The sequence below is a fragment of the Gopherus flavomarginatus genome, chromosome 16 (genome assembly GCF_025201925.1).
Source record: "Gopherus flavomarginatus isolate rGopFla2 chromosome 16, rGopFla2.mat.asm, whole genome shotgun sequence".
Classification (NCBI taxonomy): domain Eukaryota; kingdom Metazoa; phylum Chordata; order Testudines; family Testudinidae; genus Gopherus; species Gopherus flavomarginatus.
In genome coordinates this window covers 2,177,568-2,204,962 of record NC_066632.1, presented here as the reverse complement: position 1 = coordinate 2,204,962, position 27,395 = coordinate 2,177,568, and the positions used below count along the sequence as shown (strand labels likewise).

Here is a 27,395-nt window from a genome sequence, read left to right as displayed (position 1 = left end):
AATTAATCAGACAATTGAATTCCAGAAGGATAAGAGTAACCCCTGGGGAATTTAAGATCGTGTGCGTCCCTAATCCCAAGGATGAATTTCACTCCAAAATGAGCAAAGGAAAATCTTCTTTTTTTTCCCTCCAAAGCCCAGCTCTGCTCTTCCCTGAACCCCGCCACTTTCAAACAGCCACTCGCAATAGCCAAGCTAACAACATCTGCATAGAAAGATCATGGATATTTAATTTATACAAATACAAGACACTGGCAGAAAAAACATTGTCGGGTGCAGAAAACCAATGACACATTGTTGACTTGATCTTTTCCAAACACACACAAGGGGGGAGGAAAAAGGGACATGAAATATTTCATTAGAATTCAAGTTCATGATGTGCTAGATCAGTAAAAGTGCATCGTTGAAGTGTTTCTCAGATTGTCGGGCATGTTTAAAGCTGTAGTGAGCACAGAGGGGTGAATGGAATTCATAATTATTCCCCCAAGTCTCTGTTTTCATTAAAAGAAGAGGGGAGGGAGCCAGTCTCTAGCTGTTACGGCTGCAAAGAAAACCTTCAAAATGTGAAGTAACCAATGCAGTGACATCTGCCTGAGTTTGCAGAGAGCCTGAATCAGTCACTCTGAAAGGGATGACCTGCCCTTTTCGCTGCAATTCAGATGCAATGACAGTACGTTAAAACGTCAACATGGCTTACTGTGTCACTGCTCAAAGCATGTGACAAATGAAAGGAAGTACTGTAAGAGCTACATAAATGATCCTCAGTCAGTGTGTGTTTGGGGTAGGGTCTACAATAACACGTGGCAGGGGGCATGTTGGTTTCATTCTCTGCTTTTAGATGTTTAGACTGCCACCTTTAAGCTAATTTCTTGTTGAGCACGCAAGAAAAACAAATCAGATCGAATTTACCATTGAAACATACACAAAAAATAGCATGGAAAAGATACCATCCCAATTTTCACTGTAGCCTCATTGGCGTCGTATCCATCTGATTGCTCAGTGCTATTACAGATTAACAGGAAATATTAGTGATGAGTTATGAATAAGAAAAGTTAGGTTTCTCTCGCAGTGAACACCAGGAAGACGCAAAGGCAGGAGGTGTTATGGACGGCAGGAGAGACGTTTTGTGTTTCCGGTGGAAATCTTGTTTGTCAGGCGTTCGTCCCGATCTGACAATACAGAACCAGGGAAACGGCCATTGCTGCCAGCTGGGAACCAAGGAAACAAAGAGGGAGACATTTACAAAGAGTTCATAGATTTTCAGATCATAATAGATCGGGGTGGCCAACCAGCAGCTCTGCAGAGGTTAATATGCAACTCCTCGTATAGGCACCGACTCGGGGGCTGGAGCTACAGGCGCCAACTTTCCAGTGGGCCAGGGGGGCTCACTGCTCAACCCCTGGCTCTGCCACAGGCCCTGCCCCCACTCCACCCCTTCCCGCCCCCTCCCCTGAGCCTGCCCTGCCCTCGCTCCTCCCCCCAGAGCCTCCTGCACCCCACAAAACAGCTGATCGGGAGGTGTGGGGAGGGAGGGGGAGGCGCTGATTGGCAGGGCTGCCGGTGGGCAGGAGGCACTGGGGGCGAGGAGAGCTGACGGGGGGCTGCTGACTATTCCTGTGGCTCTTTGGCAATGTACATGGATAAATTCTGGCTCCTCCTCAGGCTCAGGCTGGCCATCTTGTAATAGATCATTAGATCTTCTAGTCTGACATCCTGTAGAACAGGCCAGAGAATCCCCCCCGTCCGCACTGTACTGTAAACCCGGGTCTGCAGGGCCTGGACTTGGGGCCTCTTTCCACGCCTGCACTTGGGCGTCCGAGCTGGGTTTACAAGGGCTAGACCCGGGTCTCACAGCCGTGCTGGCACGTCCACACCTCGCTCCGCTGACCTTCTGACTCAGGTATGTGGCTTGAGCTGTGTCCACACTGCAAAGTGACAGGGCTCGGACCCGAGCCTCAGCAGGACTCGGGCTCAGAACCACCCCCATTGTCAGGGTGCTGGGACCCAGCCCTGAGCGGTTGCTGGCCCAAGTCACACTGATGTGTGCATGGACGGAAGCAAGGTTTGGGCTCAAACTGCAATCAGAGCTCAGGGTGCAGTGCGAACGTACTGCAAGGAAGGCATTTCTCCAGCTCTCGGCTCATAGTTCATGGGAGTGGCCCACAAGCTATTACAGCCATTCACGCCTGATGTGATGCTGGGGGCTGTTTAAACTCCGCTCCCCGAACAGCTATTCCAATACCTCTCACTCCTATCCCGCCATAACCCCGGCTTCTCAATGTCATGCCTGAGCTCTGACCCACCAAACTTTTCAAGCCAAGATGCCGAGGGGCACGATCCAAGGAAAGATGACTGTCCCCCCTTTTACAGGTGGGGAAACCAAGGCACAGAGCAGGAGTGAGTGGTGGTGGGGCGAGTTACTTGCCAGAGGTTACCCAGCAAGGCAGTAGCAGAGCCAGTTCTCCTGAGTCCTAGCCCATGAGTATGCCACAAAAGCGTCAAGCGTACCTCAAGCACACCGATTCCTAACGCCACCCCTCCAACAATCTTCCCATTCCTGCTCAGGAAAGTCTGGAACTCATGCAAGCAGCCCTGGGAGGGGAAAGAGAATCACAGATGCAACAGCGGGTCCTGGCAATGGGGCCAGTGCATCTCCTTTTGGCACTAGTGGCTGTCTCTCCCCGCAACGGCCCATAGCAGCTCATTAACCGAGGATGTGATTGTAATATCAAACCTAGAGCCAGATGCTCCGTTGGCGTGAAAAACCAATGGCAGTTCCACAAACTGTCCTGTGGAAAGTTTCTTCTTAGACCAGGTCTATACTAGACAGGACTAGCTGATAGAGCTATGCAGCTTTATCAGCAAATCCTCCTAGTGGAGATGCAGCATCTCCCAGCAGAAGAGTTCATAGAGGTGATCAGACAGCAAGCAGGGCAATTCCTTTGTCTTGGAATCTCAATCCAACCAGTTTTCCCGGGAGCAACTCTGCCCCAAGAACTGATAAATCAGAGCCCGAGGCAGACAGCAAACTCTACCCAGAGTCTTGCTAACCCAAAACAAAGAACACAGAATTTCTTCCCAAGACTGAAAACTTGCTCAGAACGCTAAAAAAAGAAGAATTTGGAAGACCACGTATGTCAGCGCCACAGCGCCACTCCTATGGCAAATACCTTGCTAAGCGCTCTTCCTTACCTGCTTGGTGCTGTCCAGTTCAGATTCTAGGCATTCATGCTTGGGTGGCAGGCAGCAGCCCGTGGGATAAGTCTGGCTGTGAGTTTGGTAGAAGTAGGAGCTGTTGAAATCCTTGTAGTTGTTGAAGCCACAGCATTTCAGCTAGAATGAGAGTGCCAGTTGGTTTACAGCCACAGCTGCGTTTTAGATTCACGGCCAGGACGGTTTGACTGCTGGGAGGATGCGGCTGTTTACAAAGGCAGTGTTGTAAAAATCTTGCCCTGCCCTGAAAGTGAATCACATAGGCCAGATCGCTAACAGAAGTGGGTGGCTTTGTATTTCAGCTTGGCTGGGACCCAGGAGATCTACATTCAGTTCCTAGCTCAGCTGTAGAGTCCCTGGGTGACCCGGAGCAAGATTTTGTGCCTCAGTTTCCCCATCTGGAAAATGCAGCTAATGATCCTTAGCCTCTGCAGGTGCTTAACTTCAGCCATGTGCTCAAGTCCCACTGGAGTTAGATGTGTGCTAATGTGCTTTGCTGAATCAGGGCCTTCCAGCATGGAGCTTCCTCTCCCCTCCATCCCCCATTCCACCATTCCACCATTCCACTGCTGGTGGAATTCTCTCTGCCTCCCATGCATCAGCTGGCCAAATCCATCTCTTCCAGGGGGAATGCCGAAATGTGTGCTGCTCACCTCCTTCATGGTTGTGTCCCAGATTGCAGTCACATCATCCCGCCTCCCGTAATCCTCTCGTAAGGTTTTCACAGCCCAGTTTTTCAGGTGCTCAATGAATATATCAGCCTGGAACCCAGAGACATGCACAGATTGGCACCACCTTGTCTTTCGGGAGCTGTTTGGTTTTTCCTTTATTGAGTTTTGCAGACCAACAAAACAACTCCCAGTGCAATGAGCCAGGCTTTTAAATGACCGCACCAGCCCTCAGGAGACACACGGGCAGACTAGTGTTTTATAGCTTTATCTTCTCTTTGTTTAACCCAGGGACGGCCTGCCTGGATCAGACCCGTGGTCCATCTAACGCAATATCCCGTCTCTGACAGTGGCCAAAGTCACATCCGTCAGAGGAAGGTATAAGATCAATTTCCTTCCCAGCACCCTTTATTTGCATTAACTATCACAACTCTGCTGCTCGTAGGCATGTTATCATCCAACCCCTCTCTGAATTTTGCTGTGTTCTCAGCCTAAGCACCATCCAGTGGCAGAGAGTTCCACAGACCAATAGCACGCTGTGTGAAAACATATTTCTATCAATCAATCTTGAGGTTGCCACCTTTCAATTCCAATCAGTGTCCCCTTGATCTTGTGTTTTGACAGGGGTTTTAAATGTTGACCCAGGGAAAAGTCATTGGGATTGGAGTGGGACAAATTATTATTGGAAGTGGGGGAGATGCTTATTGGCCAAAAATGCAGTTTTGGTTGAATTTGCTGCATAGTTTCAGCCAAAAAAAAAAGAGTAGGGGGGTCTCCTAAAAACTCAAAACATTTCATTTCTACGTTTAATTAAATTTAACAAAAAAACCCCCACCCAAACCCCAAAAGGGTAAAAAAAAACCCCACCCAAACCCAAAACAATGTTTAAAACAATTTCTGTTCAGTGGCTCACTCAGCTGCCTCTAGGCTCAGTGAGTACAAGGCCTTGTTATTTACATGGTTATTTACAACATCTAGGGAGACAAGCCTAGGCCAGGGCCCTAAGGGTGCTGCAGGAAAGAACCCAGGAATCCTGACTCCCGGGACTTTCCACTTCCCTTAGCAGAATCCCCCTGGGTCCTGTTTTCGAGGCAGAGGAGAGCAGTCAAACAGCTCCCAGCCCGTGGGGCTCTGACTCAACACCAGAAGCCAGGAGTGGAAAACAGCGGCGGCTCACCGAACTGCTCTGTTCTGTACACTTCCTGGGCAGTGGTGGAGACAGGATCCTGGGCTGGATGGACTCCAGTCTGCCCCAGGCTGGCAGCTCGGATGTTCTCAAAGCCCAGCCTTTAACTTACCACGGAAGAGAAGGCGAGGACTACGACGGCCCCCGCGACTTCAGCGATGAAGAGAATCAGGATAATGACAAAGAACTGGAGACAGAGAGAAACCAAGATCAAAAGCCGCCTGTGCCCAGCACAGAGACCTTCCCCTTTGCAGGAGCCATCCCTGGAGGCTGGAGCAAAGGGGCTTCAGGAAAGAGCTGCTACTTCTGCCAGTACCAGGTGTGGGGCTCGCAGGTGGTCACGATCAGCAACGGACCTACACAGCTGTCATGAACATACAGCTAAGGGTAGCATAAAATTCCTCCTTTACCTGTAAAGCTCAAATAACCTGGTTGGCACCTAACCAAAAGGACCAATAAGGAGAGAAGATACTTTCAAATCGGTGGGGGAAAGTTTTTGTTTTGTGCTCGCTGTGTGTGTTTTCTCCGGGACAGCGAGGAACCAGGGCAGGGAAAATACACCTCCGAAAGCCAGACCTGAACTAAGCATCTAAGATTACAAAGTGTAAGTAATAGCAAGGAAATGCGTTAGATTATCTTTTGTTTTAGCTTGTGAATTTTCCCTATGCTAAAAGGGAGGTTTATTCCTGGTTTGTTTTTCTTTTGTAACTTTAAAGTTTTGCCTAGAGGGGAATCCTCTGTGTTTGGAATCTGATTACCCTGTAAAATTACCTTCCATCTTGATTTTACAGAGGTGCTTCTTTTACTTTTTCTTTATAATAAAGTTCTGCTTTTAAGAACCTGATAGGTTTTTAGTGTTATAAAAAACCAAGGGGCTGGTCTGTGCTCACCTTGGTTACCTATTTGGTTGGTATATTATTCTCAAGGCTCCCCAGGAAAGGGGGTGAAGGGGCCTGGGGGGATATTTTGGGGAAACAGGAATTCCAAGTGGTCCTTTGCCTGACTCTTTGTCTAACTCACTTGGTGGTGGCAGCGATACCATCCCAGGGTAAGGAATTTGTGCCTTGGGGAAGTTTTTAACTTAAGCTGGTGGAATATAAGCTTAGGGGGTCTTTCATGTGGGTCCCCACATCTGTACCCCAGAGCTCAGAGTCGGGAGGGAACCCTGACAGCAGCCAAGGGCCAGATTTGGGTACTGAGGCACTGAAGATGCAGAGCCAATGGGAATTAGGCACCCAGCTCACTGAGGCACTTTCTACATTCCAGTAAGCACCTGTTTTCTTAAAGGGCTCAGCAGTCCAGCTCACAAAGGTCTAACAAGGTCCAGCGGCTGGAAGTCGAAGCTAGACTCATTCAGACTGGAAATAAGGTGCAGGTTATTAACCAGGAGGGTAATTAACCATTCGAACAAGTTCCAAAGAGCTGGGCAGCTTCGCCCTCGCTGGCAGTGTTCAAATCAAGACAGGATGTTTTTCTAAAAGGTCTGCTCTCGCTCAAACAAGAATTGAGTCGGGAAAGGTCGTTTGGCCTGTGTTATACAGGAGGTCGGGCTGGAGGATCACAATGGTCCCTTCTAGCTTTAGCATCTAGGAATCTGCTTCTGAACTACCTTGTAAATCTGGGTTCCAGCCCCTAGGGGAAACAGTGAGTGGTCTGGTGTTAGCTACAGAGATACTGACTTTTGGAAGAGTCTGAGCTCAGAGCTAGCTGGGAAATTATATTTCCCCCTGGAAATTTTGACAAAATTTTGTACATTTTCATCAAATGTTTCTTAGAAATATTTCAGGTTTTCATCCACCTCCTTCCCACAAAAAATTCTGGTATTTTTTTTTATCAAAACTTGACATTTCTCAAAGCCACAAAACACTGGTTGCTGAAAACCAATTCTCCTGCCCCGCACCAGCAAAACCCTGAACATTTCCAACAGCAGTGGGAATTCTGGGGGTGAAAACGTCCAAAAAAACCTTGAAAGGGAAATGTTCCCACCTCCCAACCGGGAGAGATGGCAGGGGTGAGGTAGAGCAGGTGGATGAACTGGCAAAATCATTTTGTGGGAAATATCTCACTGGTTACCACGGTGAGACTCAAACCCAGGCCTGCAGAGTGATCAGCTAGCCAGCACCTCATGCTGTCATAGCCTGTCTACCTGGCAATCTGCAAGCCCCAGAGGGTGCACACCATTGGATGGTCTGCCCCGAGAAAGCCAGATGACCGTTGGTTTAACAATCACTGATCAGCTTCTTGATCCTCCGTAAGCCCCTGGGCATCCCAGGAAGCACCCAGAGGATAACAACGTGACAGTTCTGCTTCTCTGCCTCTGTACAATCAGTATTGACCTTGGTGCCAACCTGTCTGCCGCCCGACCCCTGAAACCCCAACGCTGATACCGGGCGCTGGCCCTTGGCCTGGACTCCATCTCTGGATCTGCCCCTCGGCTTGACTCAAGACTCAAACCCTGGGTTTGCTGTTCAGCTTCTCTGACCCCAGGCTTTGGTTCCTGGCTCCCAAGGTCCTGCCCCTACTCCTGTCTACCCTCACCCAGGATTCCGACAAAGACGAAACTGGTTTGGCAGAAGTTGCCACGACCTACATCCCCATTGTAGGTAGGGGAAACTGAGGCACGCAGGGGCGCTGTGCCCAAGGTCACTCGGAGTCTGGGACAAAGCCAGAATCGGAAACAAAATATCCCGTGTCCTAGCCAACCCCCTTAACAACCCCTCTGCCCAGGAGCACTTGGTGCGCAAAGGCAAGTCTGGCTGTTATCCCCACTGCATACTGGGGAGAATGAAGCACAGAGGGGAGCTGGCTGGCCTGAGGGCCTGGAGACTCCTGGATCCCAGGTCAGTGCTCTGTCCGTTAGCCCCCAACCCTTCCCTGTTGTCCTGCAGCCCTACCAGCAGCAGCATGCACTTGCTCTCCTTCATGGCCCCGCAGCAGCCCAGGAAGCCCATAAGCAGCAGGAAGGTGCCGACAGCGATGCACAGGTACCCCACGTTGATCAGCTGCATCAGCTGGGGCGCGGCGGCCCCCAGGATCTGCACGAAGGAGCCTCCATCCACCTTCACCCAGATGCCAATGCCCAGCACGGCCAACCCGCTCAGCTGGGGGGGAGAGGAGAGAGGCTGGTAAGCAGCGAGCGGCCTCCCTTCATTCCCCACTGTGGAAAAGGGCCGTACGGGGCCATGTTCTGCACTGCAGCTCCCAGGGTTACCCCCAGCCTGCAGGGCCTTCTCCTCCCCTTCCACGCTGTATTTGAGCCCCCAGCCCACCAGCCAGGGCTTTGCCTACTCACAAATATAACGCCATTGAACACAAACATCATCAGCTTCAGGAATGAGAAGCAGCCCATCTTCCAGCACCTACACGGAAAGGAGAAGGGGGGCAGTAAAGACGTCGGGTCAGCATGGCCCCACACAGTTGGGGGCCGTGGGGGGGGCTGTGCAGCACCTGGCACTACCGGGGGCCCCCCTGTCTTGGTGTGAGTCTCTAGGCACTACCATAATACACACAATAAATACAGTTATCGCTCCGACCCCGCAAAGCCTTCTCAGACCCAGACTTGTCCAAGCCGCCTGAGATAAGAAGGGTGATTGGGGGTGAAGCTGACCACACAGGGGACAGAGATGTGTTTTTTCCCCACTGTTTATAGTGTTGCCAACTCTCACTATATTTGGGGTTTCTCTTAAAGCCTCAGCCACTGGAGTCAGGTGATTTTATGAGATTCACAGTTTTCATTTAAAAAAAAAACAGCTTTCTAGCTCTCCCAGCTGCAGAGAGAAGCTTGCAGATGTGACCCTCAAAGACTCAACAAATGGAAGGCAAAGAAACAGATCCCCAGAGAATTACTTAAACAAAAAACAACAGCTCATGATTTTTGAAAGGTCACAGTGACGATTTCTGAACAGTGCGGCTCAGCCGCGTTCCAGACGCTGATATGAAATAACGTTTCCCCCCGGCCAGGTTGCAGTGTAATCACACCTTGTATGCAGCTTCCAATTTACAAGGAATCTATAAAAGATGAGTACCTGGCGGTTAGACGTTTTCATAAATAGTCCATCAATTGTCAAACCACTGACATCGCTTATAATCAGGGCTTATAACTGTCCAGAACATCATCCCCCGAGGACCTAACCAGCTGACAGCAAGAGCCCCAGGAGCTCCAGCTGTTTACGGGTGACTCGGTCACAGGGGGACAAAATTTGACTACAGGGAGTTCTTCAATCTAACAAAAGCCAATGGCTGGAAGTTGAAGCTAGACCAATTCTGACTGGCAATAAGGCGCAAATTTGTACTGGGGAGAGTAATTACCCACCGGACCAGCTTCCCCCGGGTCCCAGTGGATTGTAAGCACTGGCAGTTTTTAGATCAGGGTGGGTGCTTGTCTCAGCTCTGAACGGATGGAGGGAATCCCCAAGGCCTGTGTTCTCCAGGAGGTCAGACCAGAAGATCGCAATGGTCGTTTCTGGCCTGGGGATCTAGGAAGCTGTGAACGCGGATCACACGAGCTGCTCACGTCTGTAATAAGCTCAGAACATTGGTACACTGTGTGTTAACCCACCACCGAATGCGCAACCACAGTAAAAAGCAGAGAGGGATTTGCTTTCGCCCCAGAGCGGGAGTAAAGCACCATAAAGGCGGCTGCAAGGCTTTAAAGCCAGATAGGACAATTGAGAACAATACCTTATTCTTATGTAGCTTCCTCTGTCGTAGGTCGCGAAGCGCTCCGCAAAATGAGGCCAATCTCATTAGCTGGCTGGGGAAACTGAGGCAGGACAGTGCCAGGCCAGTTGCTGCATGGGTACTAGAACCCCAGTCTGCGAGTCTCCTGCTCTGGGCACTGGCCCATGCTCCCACTGACCCCTCTGGTGTGCAGGCCTAGAAACTCACCCAGCAATGCCTGCATCAAGCCCCTCATCCGGCTGTGCTAGATTTGGAAGGACGTCCTGTCTTGATTGACAGCGGGCACATGATGGAGAATCTGCCCTGGCCCTGTGGGGCAGCTGCTCCAATGGCTAATTCCCCCCACCTCCGGTTCAAAATCTGCCCCTTCTTTCCAGTCTGAATTGTCCAGCTTTGGCTCCGGCCGCAGGGTCTCGTTCGGCCGCGATGAGACAGTCGGGCCTCTCCTCCTGCCATGGCTCCTTGGCACTGGGCTCACGTCACAGGCTGCCCCGGGCTGGAGCCAGCAAGGACCTTTCCTCGGTAGCTCCTCACTGCTTCAGGAGCCAGGCCGGTTCCCAAGCGGTGCCCCCCCCTGAAATGTGGAAGCTATAATAGAGGGGGCTGGGCCTGGAGAAGCAAGTCACTGAGCCGGGAAGAGGGGGTGGGGAGGTCTCAGGGTGACGCGTCTCAGCGAATCCACTGTTGGTTCAGCGGTGCTCAGCCTTCCCTCCCATCTAGCCCACAAGACTGTGCACAAGCTGTTGGGGGCCGTGCCACCCCAGCCATGCTGTGGATACTGAGTCAGGGTGAGCCTGGGAACAGGGGCTGCAGAGCCTTGCAGACTCATCACATCCAACATCCACCCAGCGCACGGCTCCTGTGAAGGACTGGCCGGATCAGACTGGAGCAAGGCCTCACCCGTCTCCCAGCAGCGATGGGACAACTTGCCCTGCGGCTACAGGCTCCTCCCCGCACCGCTGCTCCCTAAGGCCACCTCTGCAGCATCTTCTCCTAGCCCCTTGTTTCCCTGCAGCTGAGGCTGTTGCCTAGCAGCAGCCAATCAGCTGGGAACCGCCCGCACCCCTGTATCCTGGGGGTTCCGCTAACGGCAGCCTCCCGCTAGGAGAGCTCAGGGGCCCCAGGGCGGGGCACTGAAACCTGTCCAGCAGGGTCAGCCCGACTCCCTGTTCAGCCAGGAGGCACTTTCCATGTCTTGTGTGTGGTCTGCAGCGCTGGGACTGCAGGGGGCTGAGGGCAGGAGTTGAGGCGCATCGGCAGAGACATGTGGGTGCTGATGGCTAGTGCTGAAGCTCCATCTCCAGCAGGAGCCCAGCACTCCGCTGGTGAGACTTGCATTCAAAGCAGGCACAGAAACGCAGGCAAGTCACACCTGCCCCGTGCCTCAGTTTCCCCATCTGTGAAATGGGGGTAACCCTCACTGGCAGGGGGTAAGGATAAATCTATTGTCCACAGTGCTAGAGTGTCAGGAGTGAGACCACAGGCAAAGCTACGCAGGGAGGCCAGGGCTGGAATAGCAGGGGGCTGTGGGTCGGGAGTGAGGGACACTGGCAGAGCTGCGGGGGGGGGGGAGCCCAGGGCTGGGATACTAGGGGTCTGCGGGTCAGGATTGCGAGGCACTGGCAGAGCTGCATGTTGGGAACTACACATCTATAGAGACCCAGCATTTTTGCAAACTGGGTCAGATTTCAGGTTTGCAGGAAATCTCCTGCCGATGTTGCAATTTCACCCCTGCCCCACGCACCCCATCAGAAAGCACTGGCCCCTCCGTTGATAACATAAAAACGCCCAGACTGGGTCAGACCAAAGGTCCATCTAGCCCAGTACCCTGTCTTCCAACAGTGGCCAATGCCAGGTGCCCCAGAGGGAGTGAACAGAACAGGGAATCCTCAAGTGATCCATCCCCTGTGGCTCATTACCAGCTTCTGGCAAACAGAGGTGGGGACACCATCCCTGCCCAGCCTGCTTAATACCCATTGATGGACCAATCCTCCGTGAACTTCTCTAGTTGTTTTTTTAACCCTGTTATACTCTTGGCCTTCACAACATCCTGTGGCAAAGAGTTCCACAGGTTGACTGTGCGTTGCGTGAAGAAACATTTCCTTGTGTTTGCTTTAAACCTGCTGCCTGTTAATTTCATTGGTGACCCCTAGGTCTTGTGTTATGAGGAGTAAATAACACTTCCCTATTTACTTTCTCCACCCCAGCCATGATTTCATAGACCTCGATCATATCCCCCCTTTGTCTCTTTTTCAAGTTGAAAAGTCCCAGTCTTATTAATCTCTCCTCATACAGTGGCCATTCCATCCCCCAAATCATTTCTGTTGCCCTTTTCTGAACCTTTTCCAAAACCAATATATCTTTTTTGAGACGGGGCGACCACATCTGCACGCAGTATTCAATATGGGGACATACCATGGAATTATATAGAGGCGATATGATATTTTCTGTCTTATTATCTCTCCCTTTCTTAATGATTCCCAACATTCTGTTTGCTTTTTTTGACTGCAGCTGCACATTGAGCGGATGTTTTCAGAGAACGAGCCACAATGACTCCAAGATCTCTTTCTTGAGTGATAACAGGTAATTTAGACCTCATCATTTCATATGTATAGTTGGGATGATGTTTTCCAAGGTGCAATACTTTGCATTTATCATCACTGAATTTCATCTGCCCATGCTGAGTCAGGGTGAGCCTGGGAACAGGGGCTGCTGAGCCTTGCAATCCAATCACCCAGATTTGTGAGACCCCTTTGCAGCTCTTCACAGTCTGCCTGGGACTTAACTATCTTGAGTAGTTTTGTATCATCAGCAAATTTTGCCACCTCAGTGTTTACCCCTTTTTCCAGACCATTTATGAGTATGGTGACTAGGACTGGGCCCAGAACAGACCCCTGGGGGACACCACTATTTACCTCTCTCCATTCTGAAAACTGACCAGTTATTCCTGTCCTTTGTTGCCTGTCTTGTAACCAGTTTCCAATCCATGAGAGCAGCTTCCCTCTTATCCCATGACAGCTCACTTTGCTTGAGAGCCTTTGGTGAGGGACAACAGCACACTGTACACACACACACCCCTGCACACACACACGCTCACACGCACCTACATACACACACATACACACACGCCTGCACACACATGCACACACAAACACCTGTGTGCACACACACATGCCTGCACACACATGCACACCTGCACACACACACCTGCACACACACATACATGCACACACACATGCCCCCCCACACGCACATGCACACACACACCTGTACACACACACACCTGCACACACATGCCTGCACACACACACCTGCACACGCACACACCTGCACACACATGCCTGCACGCACACACACATGCACACATGCCTGCACACGCACACCTGCACACACACATACACACATTCGCACACATGCACACGTGTAAATGCACACACACACATGCAGACATGCACACACATGCATGTGCACGCACACATTTGGCTTCTGGTACGATTCAGAAACCCGCCAGAGGGTCCTGGCCTTGGTGATTCGCCAGCCACTTGCACTAGGAAGCCAGATTAGGTCATGATCGTCAGATCACGTCTCCCTGGGAGGAGGGAGCAGCCAAGGCAAGTGTTCCTGGAGCGACGAGAACCCCCCTTCTGTCCAACCCGCCTCGGGGGTAAAAAACAGGGTGGGCAGAACCGAGCTGGAAAGGGTCTGATATGTCGGGGCGCTGGATCTAACCACGACCTGCCGGGACCCCAGCTGCGGTAAACTGGCTGCGTTGCAGTCAATGGAGTGACGCTTTTTCCGACATCAGCTGCAGATCTGGGTGCAAAGCCTCCCTCCCTCCCACGGGGGGTTTGCAGAGCTCCCGGGGCTGCCGGTGCCTTCCTGCCATTAGCGCTAATGGAAGGTGCCCGCCTGGACTGGAATGAACGGGGGCGGGGGGGATAGAAACCACTTAGAGCAGGCCCTCAGCACACAGGCATACCCACGAGTGCAGACTTGGGCATCGCTGCCAGCCAGCCTGGACTCTGCCCTCCTCGCCAGTCGCAGCAGCGGGGCCGGAAGCCCCCTCTTGGCCAGCTTCACCCCTCTCCCGAATCCGCCGGCTTCGGGGGAGCGACTCCAGAGTCAGAGCCGCGGGAGGCCGGAATCCGGGCGCTCCCCACGGCAGAATCCCCCGCTGCCCTTGCAGGCTGGTGACTGGAGGGGAGAACAGGCAGCAACACCATCGGGCCGGCTTGGACCCTGACACTCTCTTCAGCCCAGCGCCCAGGCAGGACACGAAGCGCCATCGGCCCTGCCAGCCCCTCGGAGCCCAGGCCTTCCAGACCCTCATCCCTTGGGCGGGACAATCCAGACAAGCGATGAGCCAAGCGGCGCCATCCCAGGCCTGGATCTCCTGGGGCCAAATCCTGGGCTGGGGTGAGACGGGCACCACTCCATTGATTTCCCCAAGCTACAGCAGAGGACCTGGCTACACAAGCAAGAGAACTGCAGGTATTGGCCATTCAAAAAGCTCTTACCTCTTAGAGGGGTGGCTGAGAAGTTTGCTCTGTGTGCGGGTGAGTGTGTGTGTGTGCGGGTGAGTGTGTGTGGGTGCGGGTGTGGGTCTCCTTTCCACAGGGCGTGGCTCCCCACCTGCCGCACGACAGTGAGCTGCGGCTCTGTAGTTCAAATCCGCTCTCTGTGCTGGGGTTGCGCCTGCTTCTGGGACTTCATCGCCCTCCCCACCTGATCCCGCCTGAACTCCCAGCCGGGCAGGGGGAGGGGAATACATGCAACTGGCTTGTACACCCGGCCGCAGCTTTAACGCTTTGTTTCCCAAGGCGAGGGCAGGGCTTTCCGTGAGGCTCTGGGCCCAGCCGGACATCGGCCCAGGGGAACGTGGGGTGGAGTTCCCTCGAGCCCGCGGGGAGCGCAGGCATTCAGGGGAGGTTACCCAGAGCCAATGGCACTTGGGTAGAGGAGCTTTGGAAAACCCCACCTATTCTTATCTGTGTTATGGTAACACCGCTAGGACCTGGCTGAGACCCCAGCCAAGACTGGGGCCTTGTTGCGCCGGGCACTGCCCAGACTCCAACCGAGATCGGGGCCCCGTCATGCTGAGCGCTGCCCAGAGCCTGACCAAGATTGGGGCCCTGTCGCGCCGGGCGCTGCCCAGACCCCAGCGGAGATCAGGGCCCCATCATGCTGGACGCTGCCCAGACCCCGACCAAGATCGGGGCCCCGTCGCGCTGGGCCCTGCCCAGACCCCGACCGATATCAGGGCCCTGTCATGCCGGGTGCCAGCCAGACCCCAACTGAGACCGGGGCCCCATACCACAGGTGCTGCGCAGCCACAGAGAGAGAGTCAGTCCCTGCTCTGAAGAGCTCACAGTCTGAACAGACGAAAGGTGGGAGAAAGGATTATTATTCCCACTTTACAGCTGGGGAAGCTGAGGCCCAGAGAGGGCACGGCGAGAGTTGTCAAAGGTGACTTGTGACTGTGGGATTGCTCATCCAGAGCGTGGTCAAAGGGCTGGATTTCATTTCAGTGCAGGAAAGGAATCGACCGACCCGTCCAGAGAGACAAGGGGTGAGGGCCTTGTATTGGACCAACTGCTGGTGGTGAAAGGGACGAGCTTCCCAGAGCTCTTCAGATAGATCCCCCTGTCCCCAGACAGCCCTCGGTCTGTCTGTCTGTCTATCTGTCTGTCCTCAGACACCCCTCAGTCGGTCGATCGGTCTGTCTATCCCCATACACCCCCTCGGTCTGTCTGTCTGTCTGCCTGTCCCCTAATACCCCTCAGTCTGTCCGTCTACCTGTCCCCAAATACCCCTTTGTCTGTCTGTCTGTCCCCCGACACCCCTCAATCGGGCGGTCGGTCTGTCTATCCCCATACACCCCCTCGGTCGGTCTGTCTGTCTGTCTATCCCCAAACAGCCCTCGGTCTGTCTGTCTGTCTGTCTGTCCCCAAATACTCCTCGGTCTGTCTGTCTGTCTGTCTGTCCCCAGACACCCCTCAGTCGGTCGGTCTGTCTGTCCTCAGACACCCCTCAGTCTGTCTGTCTGTCCCCAAACAGCCCTCGGTCTGTCTGTCTGTCTGTCTGTCCCCCGACACCCCTCAGTCGGTCGATCGGTCTGTCTATCCCCACACACCCCCTTGGTCGGTCGGTCTGTCTGCCTGTCCCCTAATACCCCTCAGTCTGTCCATCTACCTGTCCCCAAATACCCCTTTGTCTGTCTGTCTATCCCCATACACCCCCTCGGTCGGTCGATCGGTCTGTCTATCCCCAAACAGCCCTCGGTCTGTCTGTCCCCAAATACCCCTCGGTCTGTCTTTCTGTCTGTCTGTCTGTCTGTCTCCAAACAGCCCTCAGTCGGTCGGTCTGTCTGTCTGTCCCCAAACACCCCTCAGTCGGTCTGTCTGTCTGTCTGTCCCCAAACAGCCCTTGGTCTGTCTGTCTGTCTGTCTGTCCCCATTCACCCCCTCGATCTGTCTGTCTGTCCCCAAACAGCCCTCGGACTGTCTGTCTGTCTGTTCCCAGACAGCCCTCGGTCTGTCTGTCTGTCTGTCTGTCCCCAAACAGCCCTCAGTCGGTCTGTCTGTCTGTCCCCAGACACCCCTCGGTCTGTCTGTCTGTCTGTCTGTCCCCAAACAGCCCTCGGTCGGTCTGTCGGTCTGTCTATCCCCAAACAGCCCTCGGTCGGTCTGTCTGTCTGTCTATCCCCAACAGCCCTCGGTTGGTCTGTCTGTCTGTCCCCAGACACCCCCTTGGTCTGTCTGTCTATCTGTCTGTCTATCCCCAAACACCTCCTCAGTCTGTCTGTCTATCTGTCTATCTATCCCCATTCACCCCCTCGGTCTGTCTGTCTGTTTATTTATCTATCCCCAAAAACCTCCTCGGTCTGTCTGTCTATCCCCATCCACCCCCTCTATCTATCTATCTATCTATCTATCTATCTATCTATCTATCTATCTATCCCCATACACCCCCTCTATCTATCTGTCTATCTATCCCCACACACCACCTCTTATCTATCTATCCATCCCCATACCCCCCTCTATCTATCTATCTATCCCTACACACCCCCTCTATCTATCTATCCCTACACACCCCCTCTATCTATCTATCCTCCCACACACCCCCTCTATCTATCTATCTATCTATCCCCATCCACCCTGTCTATCTATCTATCTATCTATCTATCTATCTATCTATCTATCTATCTATCTATCTATCAAGAATCACTGTAATGTCTGGGGCCAATCCTGGCCCACTGTGACTCAAAGCAGCTCTATTGACTGAATTGGCTTGAGGCTGATTTACCCCAGTAGGGGATCAGGCCCCCAGAACACAGGCAGACCCAGCCGTAAGGTTGCTGCCGCCCTGTCCTGAGTTCTCTTCCATCCACTGGGCTCTTGGTTTAGCGAGAACATTCAAAGCCAGAGTGAGTTAGGATGGGTTATAAAGCCTCATGCTTCAGGGCCTGAGCAGACCTTTGGCAGGCAGTGGTCAGGAAGGAGCTGTCCCCGCTGGCTGGATGTCCCACCTCTGCCTTCTGCAGCAGGGTGTCTTGGAGCAGTTGGTACTGGCCCATCTCGGAGACGGGCCCCTGCTCTGATTGCGCAGCTGACACAGCTCCGGGCAGCCTGTAAACATTGACCTGAATCAGGGCAGATGCCTCCACAGCTGTCAGCTACTGCCCGGCTCCAGCAGGACGGACGTGGGGCCGCTGCTCACTGGAGCAGAGGAAAATCTCTCCCCAAACTTGGCCAACACACCCCTGCAGTTCATGTGGCTGTTCTGCAAAGCATCACTAGAGGGTGATGTTTCTCCATCTTCCTGCCAGGCCTGGCAAGCCAGTGCCCTGTGGAGGGAGGTCAGCGGGTGCCTCGCTGTACCCCCGGGCACCGCCGAGCGTTATTTGGGCGCCATCACTGCCCTGTTTGCCCCTTGTCGTGGCTCGGTTACAGGCCTCATCCGTGCCTGGCAACCCGGCAGCCATCTCCAGTGCCATGGGCCAGCCCGGGCCAGGGCCCACTGGCTGCCTGGCCCAGCTGTGTCTAGCCAGAGCTCCTGGGCAGCCCAGGCTGTCCCGTTTCACCCAGGTGCCCCTGTGCTGAGCCCAGCTGCTTGTGCTCAGCTAAAGCATCTTCCAGGCGGGCAGCGAGGCTGGACGGGAAGCCACGAGGCGCCGGAGAATCCACCACTTCTCTGGGGAGTTCCCCCTGACCCCAGTGCTTACTCACCCCCACCCCCCGGAAAGATTTGTGTCTTATTTCCAGTTGGATTGTGTCTGGCTTCAATCCTACCGTCAAGAGAATGAGGGTCCCCCGTTCAGCGCTGTGGGTCAGATTTATTGGGCCAGATCCTCAGTCGGTATCAATCCGTGGGGCTCGGGTGATGGATACCAGCTCAGGATCTGTCCCCATGTTAATAGATTGGAAAACAAAAAACTTTGAAAAGATCTTTTGGTTTGGCTGGAGAATCTGCTCACCTGGAGCTGCCCCGGGTCACGAAGGAACGTCTCTGCAGGGCTTTGCGACCCTGTGTCTGAAGCAGCTGGCACTGTCGGAGACGGGATACCGCGCTAGATGGGCCCCCGCCCCGGTCCGAGCCATTGTAACTAACCCTGTTTGTAGCTAATTCAATCTGCTCTGTGCAAACGTTCGTTCCTATTGTAATCGACTCCAAGCCAAGTTAATTTGATCCCATCTGATCTATAGATCTGCCCACTTCTGTTTCTAATTGAATCTTATCCCCTCTATAGAGCGGGAAAATCCCAATTCACTCTCTGAATCTGATGTGTAACTCTGGCCATTCCTGTGTTTCTAGACCAGGCCGTCTTCACCTACCTGTCCTTTCCACCTTGGCATTCACAGCCTGGCCAACCCGTCTCCAATGGTTTCACAGCATCTCTGCACACCAGGCTGCCCCAGCCTGGTGTCCAGAGACATGAGCCCGGCAGCACATTACAGATCAGGAAAGGGGCAGCGAGGCCTGGTGGGTAAGGCTGGACTAGGCTTTGGGAGGCAACTGGTTTGGACATCAGAACCGCCGTATTGGGTCAGACCAATAGTCCACCGAGCCCAGATCCTGTCTCTGCGAGCGGCCGGTGCTAGACGCTTCAGAGGGAATGAACCAGGGCAATTATCGACTGATCCATCCCCTGTCATCCAGTCCCAGCTTCTGGCAGTCAGAGGTTTAGGGACACCCAGAGCATGGGTCTGTGTCCCTGCCCAGCCTGGCTAACAGCCACTGATAGACCTACCCTCCGTGAACTTATCTGGTTATTTTCTGAACCCAGTTATACTCTTGGCCTTCACAACATCCCCTGGCGAGGAGTTCCACAGGTTGACTGTGCATTGTGTGAAAAAATACTCCCTTTTGTTTGTTTTAAACCTGCTGATTATTAATTTCACTGGGTGACCCCTGGTTCTTGTGTTATGTGATGAGGTAAATAACACTTCCTTAGTCACTTTCTCCACCCCAGTCGTGATTTTACGGATCTCTCTCAGATCCCCCCTTAGGCATCTCTGTTCCAAGCTGAACAGTCTCAGTCTTGCTCCTCTCTCCTCGTACGGCAGCTTTTCCATCCCCCGAATCATTTGTGTTGCCCTTCACGGTACTTTTCCTGGTTCTAATATATTTTGTTTGAGCTGGGCCGACCAGAGCTGCAGGCAGTATTCAAGTTGCCGGGTGACCTTGGGCAAATCCCCTGCCTTCTATGTGCCTCAGTTTCCCCTCCTGCCCTTTGTCTCTCTAGACTGTGATCTAATTGGGGCAGGGTCTGTCTCTCAAAGTCTGTCTGTGCACCACACTGCGCAATGGGGCCATGATCTTGGTTGGGGTCTGGGCAGCGCCCTGCCCTATAATACAGTACAGCTAACAACAGGTCGACCCACCAGCCCCACAGAATGAACGATACCCAGCCCCACTCCTTGCACAGGAGGGCGAGGAGTCGAATCGCCCTAAAGTATGGGGGTGGGCGACTCCCTATAGGGTCAGAGCTATTTCTACAGGGGAAAGGGTGCCATTATGGGATTTCTCTAGGGGAAATGGTCTCTCTGCCTTTATAGCTGTATTTCTATAGGGGATCATGCTGTTAATAGATGTCTTTTGTAAGGCACTGCTTATATAGGGGGTCTCACTATAGGTGCCCTATAACGGTCTCTGTCTCTGATGGCTGTCTGTGGGGGAAGTGGTCTCTCTACAGAGTTCGTTATGGGGTGTCTCTGTCTTTACGGGTGCATTTCTATAGGGGATTCTGCCTATAGCTGTGTCTATTCAGGGCTCTCCCTCACATGTGTAGGGGACGGGTCTCTGTAGCGGCTCTCTGTCCATAGGGGGCCTACAAGGGTCTCTCTATAGGGTCTGCCGGGGGGGGCGTGTCTCCGCCCGGGGCAGGGCTGTCTCGGGGCGCTCTATAGGGTCTCCATAGGGGACGCTGCCCCTATAGGGCTCCGGCCGGCAGGTGGCGGCGCAGTCCCGGCGCCCGGACCCGGAAGGTGCCGCCCCCGGTTCGGCCCCGCCTGCCCGGCGCAGCCCGGCCCGGGGCGCCCAGCGCGGAGCGGAGCCGGCGGCAGCGGGACGGAGCCACATGGCGGCCCCGGAGCGACGGGCCTTCGCCCAGCGCATCAACCGGTGAGAGACCCCGGGGCCCTCCCCGGCCCCCAGCTCTGCCCCCGGCACCCCGGGGCCCCCAGCTCTGCCCCCGGGGCCCCCCGCGCCCCCAGCTCTGCCCCCGGGGCCCCCCAGCTCTGCCCCCGGGGCCCCCCAGCTCTGCCCCCGGGGCCCCCGGGGCCCCCAGCTCTGCCCCCGGGGCCCCCCAGCTCTGCCCCCGGGGCCCCCCAGCTCTGCCCCCGGGGCCCCCCGCGCCCCCTCCCCCTGGCCCCCCCAGCTCTGCCCCCCAGGGCACCCAGAGCCCCCAGCTCTGCCCCCGGGGCCCTCCCCGGCACCCAGCTCTGCCCCCGGGGCCCTCCCCGGCACCCAGCTCTGCCCCCGGGGCCCTCCCCGGCACCCAGCTCTGCCCCCGGCACCCCGGGGCCCCCAGCTCTGCCCCCCGGGGCCCCCCGCGCCCCCTCTCCCGGGCCCCCCCCAGCTCTGCCCCCCAGGGCACCCAGAGCCCTCTCCCCCTAGGGCGCCCAGCGTCCCCCCAGCGCCCCCTCCCGGGCACCCAGAGCCCCCCCGGCACCCATCCTGCCCCCCCAGCTCTGCCCCCCGGGGCCCCCTGCGCCCCCTCCCCCGGGCCCCCCCAGCTCTGCCCCCCAGGGCACCCAGAGCCCCCAGCTCGGCACCCTGGGGCCCCCCGCGCCCCCAGCTCTGCCCCCCGGGGCACCCAGTGCCCCCTCCCCCTGGGCACCCATCGTGCCACCCCCAGCTCTGCTCCCTTGGGCACTCAGCATCCCCTCCCCTGGGGCACTTATCCTGCCCCCCCAGTTCACCTGGGCACCCCTCGGGTCACCCATCCTGCCCCCCAGTGCTCCCGGGCACCCATCGTGCCACCCCCAGCACGCCCCCTTCCCCACCCCCCAACCACCTGCCCAGGGCACCCACCCCCCAGCTAGCCCCTGGGCACCCAGCACCCACCACTCAGGGCACCCACTGCTGCGTACCACCCCAGGCACCCATCACTCTGGGCACTGAGTACCCCACCAGCTAGCCAGCCAGCCCCCCCCCCCCCCCCCGAGGGCACCCAGAGCCCAGCCTCCCTCAGCCAGTAGCCAGGGCACCCAGTGCCCATGCCCCAACTAGCCTCCCTGGGGCACCCAGCCCCCAGCATTCACAGCCCAGGGCACCCACCCAGCATCCACCACGCAAGGCACCCACTGCCTCAGGGCACCCCCTATCCAGCCCCCTCAGGGCACCCAGTCCCCAACCCACAGCCCCAGCGAAACCCTCCTACTGCCCCCATGCTACCCTGCACCTACTCCATGGGCACCCCAGTCTGTGCACCTCTGCCTCCCATGGGCCCCTCTAACCCCATGGTGCCCCCACTCCCAGCCCCGATCCTCCCCATGGAAAGCCAATGGGCAGCCACCCCAGCCCTGACCCCACAGGGCCCTGTGGGACACCTCCCATTTTCCATCCACCCATGGACACCCTCAGCCCTGATCCCTCAATCCCTCCCCCATGGGGCACCCCCCATTTTCTAACCATCCTCAGGCATCCCTCCCTCGTGGGGCACCCCTGAGTCCCGCAGCTCCCTATGCAGTGAGGGCTCCATGTTCCTGCCCCTCTGACAGCCAATAGCCTGGTGTTCCCCAAAACCTGCTTCCAGCTCCCAGCAGGGCCCCCTCCTGCCAGACGTAGGCTGAATAGGCAGGGGGGTCCCCAGGATGTGCACTGGGGCAGGGGGATAGAATCCTGAACAGCTTCCTAGCACGGCCATGGGGGAGGGACCCTGTGCACTGTGGGGTCCCAGCTGACATCTCCTCCCCGCCCCCCATGGAAGTATGAGCCGACCACCCCTCTTGCCTTTGCCAGATAGGAGCATCACTCGCCTCTTTCCAAAGATGTGTGATTGGGCGCTGATGGGGCTGAACACTAGAGTCTCCTCAACCCCCCCGCCCAATGTGAAATGAGTCCCAGCCCCAGAAGATGGGGGGGAGGGGGCAGCCAGGAATCCCCACTCTCCCCTTGTAAGGAGCACCGGTGACTCCTTGCACGTGCTTGTGCTAGGTGTGTCCCATCGTGAAATGCTAGGGCTTCACGGGGCCTGGTCGGCGCTCGAGATGCCAGGCTGCCTGTGGGGCGGGAAACACGGTGTATTTCAGGAGGGTGCCCTGGGCGAGGTGGGTTTTACCAGCCCAGCGGTCGTGGGTGCTCGCCTCCGCCACAAAACCTTGGCACTGCTGCAGCCTTGTGTAGACGCTGCTTTGAGAGGGTGCCCGTAGCGGGCGCTGGCTGCCCCCTCCGAGGAGCCTAGTGCGGACAGGCTGAGCTGATCGCTGGGAAGTGTGGACTGGCCCTCGGTTTCACACGAGAGTTTCCTTGGGCCAGGTAACGCGGTTCCATGACAAGTGCCCCATCTAAGCCAGGATCTTAACCTGGGTATGCCTAACGCGCCACCACCCTCTGGGTCCAGGCAAGACCTGCCCTCACCACAGTCACTGGGGCCACCTCCCCTTCCCGGCCCTCGGCCAGCCCCGCTCTGGCGTGCATTGTTTCATCCCGCGGAAGGAAATTCTGGCTCGTTTCCTGGCTCCCCCCGTGGGGATCAGAGCTGGCCTGGCAGTTTTTAATCGCTGGGCTTTGTTGCATTGCCTGCTTGGGGGGCGGGCGGGTGGACGGGTGTGTGTGTGTGTGTGTGTGTGTGTGTGTGTGTGTGTAGTTTGCAAAGTGTGGGGCTGGTGCTCTGGCAAAGCGCCGGGATCTCGTAGGTGGAAGGCGAGGAGCTGGGACCGCCTGTGCACTCATTCAGATTTAAATAGCAGTTCGTGGACGTTGGACTGTGTGGGTTTCATTCTGCAGCCAGAGTCTTGGATTTGTGTCGCGTCTTTTCCCCCCCCAACACCCCCCTCCGCAACACAACTCAGTGCCCGGCACTCGCCCGGCAATAACCAAAGGAGTAACTGCGGTGGGGGGCGTGAAATGGACAATGCCGGGGCCTTCGGGTCAGCTCGGGAGCTGGCAGCAAGCAGGGAGCAGGTGTGTGAATAATTCAGCAGTGCCCTGGGCTCGCCCTCCTCCGCCTCTGTGGCTGCTTTCGGCTTCCTCTTTCCTTCGCCAGGCTCCGGGTGGTGGATGTGTGTGCGACGGGCTGGGCCGTGCAGCAAAGCGTGCAGCTGCGCTTGCCCCAGGTTTCCGAGGGGAAGGCAGCGAGCAGAATGAAGTCCCATGGGATTAGCTTGAGGGGGCAAGAGACAGGTCTGGGACCTGCCTGGGATGCAGACTCCCTTGGGGAAGTCTCTTCATTTACCTGTCTCAGGTCCTTGTCTGACCCCCATCCCCGTGGCATCTGGGCGCCTCACAGGTCCCAGGCCAGTGCTCTAACCACTGCACCATCCTTCCCTTCCACTCTCTCAGCCTCAGTTCCCCCAGCTGCAAAAATGGGTATAAAATTCCTGCCCCCACCCCTTTGTCTAGTCGGACTGTGAGCTCCTTCTGACAGGGACTCTGTGCAGCACCTGGCACAGCGGGGGAGCCCCCCCAGTCCAGGACAGCACCCGGCACGGTAGGGGAGCCTCCCCGCACTCCGATCTCAGGGCTCAAGATGCTGTCACAGTGTCCTTGAATAATACATTGTTCAGCCTGTGGCTGGAGCCTGTCTCTGAGCTACTCCCAGGAACGCAGGACGGTTGTCCCCCAACCCCTCCCATTCACGCCTTGCTCCCAGGCTGTGGAGAAGATGGAGTCCCTAGCTGTGACTCAAAGGTCCGGGCAATGCAGGAGCTCACAATCGTGGCCTTGCTGGTGACATCAGGCGAGGCATCCCTCTTTGCCTCAGTTTCCCCATTTGTAAGGGGGAGTGAATGATCTCTCCTGGCTTCTGCTGGATAAGAGCCAAAGCAGGGATTTAGGCGCCGAGCTCCCCCTGAGTTACTTGGGGACCTGACGCCTTCAGCTAAAGGGGGGCCGGTGTTGTTGTGGGGCTGCAGGAGGCCGGGTTCCCCCTCTCCCATAGCCAGCACACAGATTCTCCCGCAAAGCATCTTCCTGCGCTACTGGCAAGTGGGAGCCAGTCGCCGCCAGGCTTCCTGGCTGGATTCCAGCACCTTGGAGCCGGACGGATACGCCTCCCCCCGCAGGGCTGGGCTGATTGCAGCTTATTTCCGGCCTCTGCATCCTCCCCCAGACATGGCCCTGCCCCACTTCCCCTGCCCTTTGCCCTTGATAGGGGCAGCTGGGCCTGGCCCAGAGGCTGGCTGGACTGCTCGCCTGGCCTCGTGGATTCCAGGGCCCGAGGGGTCTTTGGCTGCTGGACTCCAGCCCAGCGGGAAAGATTTGTTCCCCAGGCTGATGCTTCTGGCCTGTGCTATAGGGGGCGCTCTCTCCCCCTTTGGGGCCCAATGCCCCAGCTTGGTGCTAGGGGGCCCCGTGCTGCTGTGGGTACCACCCTTTGCATGTGCTGTAATCCTGGTGCCCTGGCACGTGGGAGGGAGCCTGGAGTCCTGACGAAACCCCGGCTCTGGTCATTGCAGTCTCTCCCCTACAGCTGGGGGGCGCCACTTCCCTTAGGGGGCCGAGCCCCCTGCTGGGCTCGGGCGTTAACAGCCCCTGTGCGTGGGATGGGGGCTCCGTTCCTGGCACATCTTTCCCTGTTTGTGCTGTCTGCAGGAATCCCGCAGTTAAAACCTCGGGGTGGGTTGTCGCTGGCTTTATTGTCCTGGGGTCCAGTCGGCTTTCCCCGGGGGACGGGTGGGGGGCTGTGACCCTCAGGCCTTGTCTGCACCAGGCTCTGAGCTGCAAGCCCCTCGTGTGGCTGTGCGCCCTGCAGTGTCAGGAAGCTGGGGTCCCTGCTGGGCTAGCCTGGGGCACTGGACTAGCTGGCCACCCCGACGACTCCTCTTCCTCCCCCCCCGCCCGGAGCCCGCCCCGCTGCTGGAGCGTGGGATCCTGGCCGAGGAGCCGGCTGGAAAAACATCTGGCTCCCCAGGAAGCCGGGCTGAGCCGGGGAGGCCGGGCTGGCAGCTGCTGCGCCATGGCCCAGTTGCCAAGCCAGCGGTAGCGTGCAGTCACGTGGGTGGCACTGCCAGCCCCAGCCAGATGGGTGCCCAGCTGGACCCTGTGCTGAGTCCCAGGCCGGAGCTAGGGTAGAGGGCACGAGAGGAACCTGGCCGGCTAGCACCAGCTGGGCTGGGCTGTTCCGTTCACTGGGAGAACTGGGCCCCCGGGAAGCCACTGGCTTCAGACTCGCTTGGACCCGCTCTGAGCTGCTGGCCTGGAGACGCTCGGCTCTTCGGAGGTCAGGGAGCTCCCCCCTGGAGCCCGTCGCTTGCTCAGCGAGCTCTGCACTCACCTCTGTGGGTGCCTCCGTCCGTCAGAGCAGGGCCAGAAGTGCAGAGCCTCGAGCGCTTCAGAGCTGACTCAGGCCCCATTTGTGGGGAAGGTGCTGGGCAGGGCCCCGGACACCTGGGTTCGATTCTTAGCTCCACCTCAACAGGCCATGGCCCCATTTCAGAGGGGGAAGGTTGGGGCTGAAAGTTGCTGGTTTGACTGATTTGGTATTTTCTTTTCCCACTGAAAAGTTGAAATCTAACCCACAGAGCCAGGAGAGAACCCAGGAGTCCTGACCCCCAGTCCCTCCTCTAACCCCTAGACCCCTCTCCCCTCGCAGAGCCAGGAGAGAACCCAGGAGTCCTGACCTCCAGCCCCCCTGCTCTAACCACTAGACCCCTCTCCCCGCCAGAGCTGGGAGAGAACCAAAGAGTCCTGACCTCCAGCCTCCTGCTCTAACCCCTAGACCCCACTCTCCTCAGAGAGCTGGGAGAGAACCAAAGAGTCCTGACCCCCAGCCTCCTGCTCTAACCCCTAGACCCTGCTTCCCTGCCAGAGCCTGGAGAGAACCTAGGAGTTCTGACTCCCCCCTTGAAGCACGAGCTCCCCGCTTTTCCCCTCGCTCTGGTACAGGCCTGGCAGGGGTGAAGTAATGTTTGAGGGGGGACCTTTTAGGCGACAGCAGCCCCCCGCAGCTGCCCCCTGGGATTGCCTGGCCCGGCTGGCACTTGCTCTCCGAACACCCCTGTCTCCGTGCAGGCAGGTGCCACTTGCAGCTGTCTCTGTGTCGCTGTGGGGAGATCTCCGGGTGCGGGGCCATCTGGCAGCGTGGGGAGCCAGGGCAGGGCTCGCCTGTCTCCTTTCACACGCGCCCAGCAGTGCCTGTCTGCAAGGACATATCTCTCCCCCCCCCCACCCCCCGGGGACTTGAGCGGGAGCCAGGGCTGGGCTGACTCTGGGGCACATGTTGGCTTCTAGGAGGAACAGTCCTGCAGTCGCTGCTGAGCTGGAAGGAATTTGGGGGCCCCCCTCTCGGAACAGGGAGCTAAAGGCAGCAGGGTATCCACTGCCAGTGCGAGAGAGGGTCCCTGCTTCCAGAACACTTGTGCCAGGGACGCAGGACTCCTGGGTTCTAGTCCTGCCTCTGCCACTGGCCTGCTGGGTGCCCTGGAGCAAGCCCCTTCCCCGCTCTGTGCCTCGGTTTCTCCATCTCTGAAATGGGAGTGATTGCTTGTAGATCTACTTAACCCAGGCCCGCTGTTTCTGCCAACTCCCTTACTAGTAGCAGGTGTATTACGGTAGCGCATAGGAAACCTCACCGAGATCGGGGGCCCCTGTCATGCCAGGCACTGCCCAGCCCCTGACCGAGATCAGGGCCCCATCGTGCTGGGCGCTGCATAGATCGAGCGAGGGACAGTCCGTAACCTAGTGAGAGAAAAATGGAAGGATCATTATCTGCATGTTACGGGTGAGGTAACTGAGGCACGGGGCAGCACAGTGACTTACCCAAGGTCACCCAAGGAATCAGTGGCAGAGCCCTGGTGTCCTCAGAGCACATCTCTGAGAGAAGGGGAATTAAAAACCAAACGCTGCAGTGAAGCAAGGAGGCTCCCGCAGGCTTGCCAGTGCCACCCGCAGGCCTTGGGGTGATCCGTGGAGGGGAGCTCAGAGCCTGCTGGGTGCCCAGCTGAGGCTGTGATGCGTGGCTGGGCGGGAGGGTCTGGGGGCAG

At 56.5% G+C, this 27,395-nt stretch overlaps 2 protein-coding genes across 9 annotated transcripts in view; one reads left to right on the top strand and one right to left on the bottom strand.

The window, feature by feature from the left end:
• Nucleotides 1-206: 206 nt before the first annotated feature.
• Nucleotides 207-13,302, bottom strand: LOC127035531 (tetraspanin-1-like). Of its 4 annotated transcripts, XM_050925539.1 has the most exons (10): nt 13,105-13,302; nt 9,380-12,954; nt 9,046-9,075; nt 8,360-8,426; nt 7,962-8,168; nt 5,180-5,254; nt 3,867-3,974; nt 3,193-3,333; nt 2,509-2,592; nt 207-1,208 (listed from the first exon to the last, which is right to left on the bottom strand). In XM_050925539.1, exons 4-10 carry the CDS (start codon nt 8,414-8,416, stop codon nt 1,152-1,154), a joined length of 729 nt encoding a protein of 242 aa, XP_050781496.1. In that variant the 5' UTR covers nt 8,417-8,426; nt 9,046-9,075; nt 9,380-12,954; nt 13,105-13,302; the 3' UTR covers nt 207-1,151. The 4 variants fall into 4 exon arrangements, with proteins under 4 accessions (XP_050781496.1, XP_050781497.1, XP_050781495.1 ...); XM_050925540.1 differs by lacking the exon at nt 9,046-9,075; XM_050925538.1 differs by lacking the exons at nt 9,046-9,075; nt 9,380-12,954; nt 13,105-13,302 and having other exon boundaries at nt 8,360-9,037.
• Nucleotides 13,303-20,289: 6,987 nt separating this feature from the next.
• Nucleotides 20,290-27,395, top strand: part of DOCK6 (dedicator of cytokinesis 6) — a 52,430-nt gene continuing 45,324 nt past the window's right edge. For all 5 annotated transcript variants that reach the window (XM_050925525.1, XM_050925521.1, XM_050925523.1 and 2 more), the window contains exon 1: nt 20,290-20,370. In XM_050925525.1, the coding sequence (XP_050781482.1) occupies nt 20,327-20,370 (44 nt within the window). In that variant the 5' untranslated portion in view covers nt 20,290-20,326. The remainder of the gene's footprint in view (nt 20,371-27,395) is intronic.

What these genes read in the sequence shown, in the direction of transcription:
- LOC127035531 (XM_050925539.1), bottom strand. Translation starts at nt 8,416, where the DNA reads ATGGGCTGCTTCTCATTCCTGAAGCTGATGATGTTTGTGTTCAATGGC. An exon ending in AACTGGACAGCACCAAGCAG is followed by an intron (nt 2,593 to 3,192) that starts GTAAGGAAGAGC and finishes TTCCCCTCCCAG; the next exon opens with GGCTGCTTGCATGAGTTCCA. An exon ending in TAGGAATCGGTGTGCTTGAG is followed by an intron (nt 1,209 to 2,508) that starts GTACGCTTGACG and finishes CTTGGTTCCCAG; the next exon opens with CTGGCAGCAATGGCCGTTTC.